The sequence below is a fragment of the Hippocampus bargibanti genome, linkage group LG19 (genome assembly GCF_051943395.1).
Source record: "Hippocampus bargibanti isolate YZ-2025 linkage group LG19, ASM5194339v1, whole genome shotgun sequence".
NCBI classification, from domain to species: Eukaryota; Metazoa; Chordata; class Actinopteri; order Syngnathiformes; family Syngnathidae; genus Hippocampus; species Hippocampus bargibanti.
In genome coordinates this window covers 11,728,623-11,735,081 of record NC_142752.1, presented here as the reverse complement: position 1 = coordinate 11,735,081, position 6,459 = coordinate 11,728,623, and the positions used below count along the sequence as shown (strand labels likewise).

Below are 6,459 nucleotides of genomic sequence, written 5' to 3'. Positions count from 1 at the left end.
GGGCGCGCAGCGCGGGAGGCCGGCGAAAGGCGCCCTGTTCCCAGGGACACCGGACACCGAACCGACCGCGCCCGTGGCGCCCGACGCCGCCTCATCCGATCCGTTTCACTTCGACTTCAACTTCACGGGGCTTCGCGCAACCGACTCTGCCATCGAGACGGTTCTCAACGGTCGGGCGTCGAGCGAGGACGCGCGGCGGGCGCGGAGCGCGGAAGGGTAAGACGACTAGCAGACCCCCTCCCGCGCCCGCGCGCGACGCCCGCCTCGGACTCGGCCGCCGACGTGCGGGTGTTTACTGGGCTTCGCTCAACGGACTCGGCCGTCGGGCGGCGAGCGAGGACGCGCGGCGGGCGCGGAGCGCGGAAGGGTAAGACGCATAGCAGACCCCCTCCCGCGCCCGCGCGCGACGCCCGCCTCGTACTCGGCCGCCGACGAACAGGTTACTGGGCTTCACGCGACCGACTCTTGCCATCGAGACGGGTCTCAACGGTCGGGCGGCGAGATACTACCATACTCGGCCGCCGACAAGCGGGTTTCAGTGCTTCCCGCTACCGACTCTTATTGAGCCTGTTCTCAACGGTCGGGCGGCGAGATACTACCATACTCGGCCGCCGACAAGCGGGTTTCAGTGCTTCCCGCTACCGACTCTTGCCATCAAGCCGGTTCTCAACAGTCGGGCGGCGACGACACCTCACAGTCGGGCCGCCGACAAGCGGGTTCACAGTGCTTCATTCAACCGACTCTTATCATCGAGCCTGTTCTCAACAGTCGGGCGGCGAGATACTGTCATACTCGGCCGCCGACAAACGGGTTTCACAGTGCTTCACGCAACCGACTCCGCCCCGTAGTCGGTCCTCAACAGTCGGGCGACGCGGTCAGCTCCGGAGGTTATCGAGAGTCACCGAAATGCCCTGGTCGGTCGTCCGCCTGGAGCCCGTGACCGGCGCCGTGGGGGCGAGCCCCCGCGACACCTGGCCGGCGCCCGTCGACGGAGCCGTCCGTGAGGTTTTCGGTTTCCCGGGATCGACCGGAGGCGACTTCCGCGCCCGCGGCGTCAAACGCCGCCACATCAGGTCCGTGTTTCATTTTTGTACTCGGGGGCCGACGCGCGGCTCACTGGGCTTCGCACTTCCGACTCGGCCGTCGGCGGCGAGCGAGGACGCGCGGCGGGCGCGGAGCGCGGAAGGGTAAGACGACTAGCAGACCCCCTCCCGCGCCCGCGCGCGACGCCCGCCTCGTACTCGGCCGCCGACGAACGGGTTTCTGGGCTTAGAGCAACCGACTCTCGCCATCGAGACGGTTCTCGACACTCGTGGGCCTCGTGCATTCCGGCGACCAATACACACGCGCTTTCCTGCCGAGGTTAGACCGGGCCGATGCCCGACCTCGCGCGCGACGCCGGGTGGTGAGGGAGCGCCACGCCGCTCGTCCCGTCGCGCGCTCATCCGCCTCCTGGCGGGCTTATCTGCCGGTCGGGAGCGCCGAGGCGCGTCGGGCGCGGAGCGCGGAAGGGTAAGACGCGTAGCAGACCCCCTCCCGCGCCCAAGGCGACTGACGCCCGACGCCGCCTCGCGCTGAGCCGCCGACAACCGGACTCTTGCCATCGAGCCGGTCGGTAGCCGGCCGTCGGGCGGCGAGAGCGAGACCACGCGCCGGGCCCGGAGCGCGCGGGAGGGAAAGTCGCATAGCAGACCCCCTCCCGCGCCCGCCGCGCCCGACGCCGCCTCGCGCTCGGCCGCCGACAAACGGGTTACTTTACTGGGACCGACTCCGCCAGCGAGTCGGTTTCTCAACAGTGATCCGGCGGATGAGAGCCGCGCGACGGGCGCGGGGCGAGGCCGGCGAAAGGCGCCCTGTTCCCAGGGACGCCGGACGCCGAACTCCCGCCCGCGCCCGCCGCCTCATCCGCCGGCGGATTCGGTCCGCCGTTGGCTCCGGTCCGCTCGCCCGCAATGTCGGAACGCCCGACGGGAGCCTGGCGCGGGGGAACCTATACGTCCCGCGTCAAAAAAAGACTCCCGCCGCCGACCGATCGTCGCGGACGAGCACCGCGCGTCGTCCGGGGGTGTGTCCCGCCCGCGGGCGCGGCGCGATGGGGGGCCGAGGCCGGCCGGGGACCCGCGAGAGCGGGACCCGCCGCCTGACCGCACCCCACGCGAGGCATTCGTTCCCGCAGCGCCCACTCCGCCGCGGCGGCGCAGCTTGACCTCGGCCGACGGAAGAGACGACGGCGACGAGCGCGACGCACTCCCGCTGGGCCGGTTGAAAGGTGACCCTGGTCCTCAGAACCACCAGACACCGGCTGGCACGCGCCTTTCGCGCCGCCGCCGCCGCCTCGTACCGCCAGTGGCAAGGCTTCGGTTTCACGGTCGCCCGCGGAGTAAGACCGCGCGGCGGGCGCGGGGCGAGGCCGGCGAAAGGCGCCCTGTACCCAGGGACGCCGGACACCGACCCCGCCCGCGCACGCCGCCCGTCCCCCCGCGAGCGCGCAGCTTCACCTCAGCCCGCGGAGCGAGACTGCACGACGGGCGCGCAGCGCGGGAGGCCGGCGAAAGGCGCCCTGTTCCCAGGGACACCGGACACCGAACCGACCGCGCCCGCGGCGCCCGACGCCGCCTCATCCGATCCAATCACTTGTTACTGGGCTTCGCGCAACCGACTCGGCCGTCGGGCGGCGAGCGAGGACGCGCGGCGGGCGCGGAGCGCGGAAGGGTAAGACGCATAGCAGACCCCCTCCCGCGACGCGCACGACGCCCGCCTCGTACTCGGCCGACGACGAGCGGGTTACCGGGCTTCGCCCAACGGACTCGGCCGTCGGGCGGCGAGCGAGGACGCGCGGCGGGCGCGGAGCGCGGAAGGGTAAGACGCATAGCAGACCCCCTCCCGCGACGCGCACGACGCCGGCCTCGGACTCGGCCGCCGACGAACGGGTACCGTGCTTCGCCCGGCGGACTCGGCCGTCGAGCGGCGAGCGAGGACGCGCGGCGGGCGCGGAGCGCGGAAGGGTAAGACGCATAGCAGACCCCCTCCCGCGACGCGCACGACGCCGACCTCGTACTCGGCCGCCGACGAACGGGTTACCGGGCTTCGCCCGACGGACTCGGCCGTCGGGCGGCGAGCGAGGACGCGCGGCGGGCGCGGAGCGCGGAAGGGTAAGACGCATAGCAGACCCCCTCCCGTGACGCGCACGACGCCGGCCTCGTACTCGGCCGCCGACGAACGGGTACCGTGCTTCGCCCGGCGGACTCGGCCGTCGAGCGGCGAGCGAGGACGCGCGGCGGGCGCGGAGCGCGGAAGGGTAAGACGCATAGCAGACCCCCTCCCGCGACGCGCACGACGCCGGCCTCGTACTCGGCCGCCAACGAACGGGTTACCGGGCTTCGCCCGACGGACTCGGCCGTCGAGCGGCGAGCGAGGACGCGCGGCGGGCGCGGAGCGCGGAAGGGTAAGACGCATAGCAGACCCCCTCCCGCGACGCGCACGACGCCGGCCTCGTACTCGGCCGCCGACGAACGGGTTACCGGGCTTCGCCCGACGGACTCGGCCGTCGAGCGGCGAGCGAGGACGCGCGGCGGGCGCGGAGCGCGGAAGGGTAAGACGCATAGCAGACCCCCTCCCGCGACGCGCACGACGCCGGCCTCGTACTCGGCCGCTCGACGAACGGGTTACCGGGCTTCGCCCGACGGACTCGGCCGTCGAGCGGCGAGCGAGGACGCGCGGCGGGCGCGGAGCGCGGAAGGGTAAGACGCATAGCAGACCCCCTCCCGCGACGCGCACGACGCCGGCCTCGTACTCGGCCGCTCGACGAACGGGTTACCGGGCTTCGCTCGACAGACTCGGCCGTCGGGCGGCGAGCGAGGACGCGCGGCGGGCGCGGAGCGCGGAAGGGTAAGACGCATAGCAGACCCCCTCCCGCGACGCGCACGACGCCGGCCTCGTACTCGGCCGCTCGACGAACGGGTTACCGGGCTTCGCTCGACAGACTCGGCCGTCGGGCGGCGAGCGAGGACGCGCGGCGGGCGCGGAGCGCGGAAGGGTAAGACGCATAGCAGACCCCCTCCCGCGACGCGCACGACGCCCGCCTCGGACTCGGCCGCCGACGAACGGGTTACTGGGCTTCGAGCGACGGACTCGACCGTCGGGCGGCGGGCGAGGACGCGCGGCGGGCGCGGAGCGCGGAAGGGTAAGACGCATAGCAGACCCCCTCCCGCGACGCGCACGACGCCCGCCTCGTACTCGGCCGACGACGAACAGGTTTTACTGGGCTTCGCGCAAAAGACTCTCGCCATCGAGACGGTTCTCAACGGTCGGGCGGCGACGACACATCACAGTCGGGCCGGCGACACACGGGTTTCGCAGCGCTTCGTGCAACTTACTCTCGCCATCGAGCCGGGCGGCGACGACACATAGCAGTCGGGCCGCCGACAAACTGGCTTCAGTGCTTCACGCGACCGACTCTTGCCATCGAGCCGGCTCTCAACAGTCAGGCGACGCGTGAGGTCGCTCCGGAGGTTATCGAGAGTCGACCGGAGGAGCCTTCCGCGCCCGCGGCGTCAAACGCCGCCACATCAGGTCCGTGTTTCATTTTTGTACTCGGGGGGCCGACAAACGGGTCACTCTGCTTCACGCGACCGACTCCGCCCCGCCTCGGAGTCGGTTCTCAACAGTGGTGCGACGCGGTCAGCGCCGGAGGTTATCGAGAGTCACCGAAATGCCCTGGTCGGTCGTCCGCCTGGAGCCCGTGACCGGCGCCGTGGGGGCGAGCCCCCGCGACACCTGGCCGGCGCCCGTCGACGGAGCCGTCCGTGAGGTTTTCGGTTTCCCAGGATCGACCGGAGGAGCCTTCCGCGCCCGCGGCGTCAAACGCCGCCACATCAGGTCCGTGTTTCATTTTTGTACTCGGGGGGCCGACAAACGGGTCACTCTGCTTCACGCGACCGACTCCGCCCCGCCTCGGAGTCGGTTCTCAACAGTGGGGCGACGCGGTCAGCTCCGGAGGTTATCGAGAGTCACCGAAATGCCCTGGTCGGTCGTCCGCCTGGAGCCCGTGACCGGCGCCGTGGGGGCGAGCCCCCGCGACACCTGGCCGGCGCCCGTCGACGGAGCCGTCCGTGAGGTTTTCGGTTTCCCAGGATCGACCGGAGGAGCCTTCCGCGCCCGCGGCGTCAAACGCCGCCACATCAGGTCCGTGTTTCATTTTTGTACTCGGGGGGCCGACAAACGGGTCACTCTGCTTCACGCGACCGACTCCGCCCCGCCTCGGAGTCGGTTCTCAACAGTGGGGCGACGCGGTCAGCTCCGGAGGTTATCGAGAGTCACCGAAATGCCCTGGTCGGTCGTCCGCCTGGAGCCCGTGACCGGCGCCGTGGGGGGCGAGCCCCCGCGACACCTGGCCGGCGCCCGTCGACGGAGCCGTCCGTGAGGTTTTCGGTTTCCCAGGATCGACCGGAGGCGACTTCCGCGCCCGCGGCGTCAAACGCCGCCTCATCTGGTCCGTGTTTCATTTTTATACTCGGGGGCTGACAAACGGGTCACTGGGCTTCACGCGACCGACTCCGCCCCGCCACGGAGTCGGTTCTCAACAGTCGGGCCGACTGGGGCTTCGTGCAACGGTTTCTGGGGCTGGGGAGGCCGATTTACACGCGTCGTGGTCGGCTGAGCCGCGCCGGAGGTCGCCTGGATGTTCGCTGAAAAACATAGAAAATGTTACGAAAATCTAGACCTCCGGGGAAAGAGGCCGAAATTTTAGCTGGGGAGGCCGATTTACACGCGTCGTGGTCGGCTAAGCCGCGCCGGAGGCCGCCTGGATGTTCGCTGAAAAACTTAGAAAATTTTTCGAAAATCTACACCTCCGGGGAAAGAGGCCGAAATTTTAGCTGGGGAGGCCGATTTACACGCGTCGTGGTCGGCTAAGCCGCGCCGGAGGCCGCCTGGATGTTCGCTGAAAAACTTAGAAAATTTTTCGAAAATCTACACCTCCGGGGAAAGAGGCCGAAATTTTGGAATGGCGCTTCACGCCATATTTTCAATTCCCGAATAAATTCGGAATGGCAGTGAATGAGTTAAGATTTGCTTTCAACATTTAGCTTGTAGTAGAAGTGCACATTCCACCATGACATCCCTGATCCACTGCTGATGCTTTAATCCTCTCCTCTTTCATCTAGAACTGCTTCATGTCACAAAGAGGGTACAGCAAGTGCTGAAGAATGAATGACTCTCTGTGTCTTTGTGTTGTCATATTATCAGAATCAGAATCATCTTTATTGGCAATTATGTAGAACACACAAGGAATTTGTTTCCGGTAGAACACGCTGCACGAGTATCATCATCAAAAAATTGCTAAGAGGCACTATACAGTTTCATTTTTGCTACTGTTGAAAGAGTTCAAAGAGTTAAGAGTTAATGGCTTGGGGGAAGAAGCTGTTTAAATGTCTGCTGGATTTGGTGCGCATGGATCGT

The 6,459-nt window shown here is 68.1% G+C and overlaps 1 protein-coding gene across 1 annotated transcript; it reads left to right on the top strand.

Moving 5' to 3' along the window:
- Nucleotides 1-906: 906 nt before the first annotated feature.
- On the top strand, nt 907-5,995 carry LOC148884034 (uncharacterized). Its single transcript, XM_089022760.1, has 3 exons — nt 907-1,000; nt 2,015-4,511; nt 4,693-5,995. Exons 1-2 carry the CDS (start codon nt 907-909, stop codon nt 3,007-3,009), a joined length of 1,089 nt encoding a protein of 362 aa, XP_088878886.1. The 3' UTR covers nt 3,010-4,511; nt 4,693-5,995.
- Nucleotides 5,996-6,459: the final 464 nt, after the last annotated feature.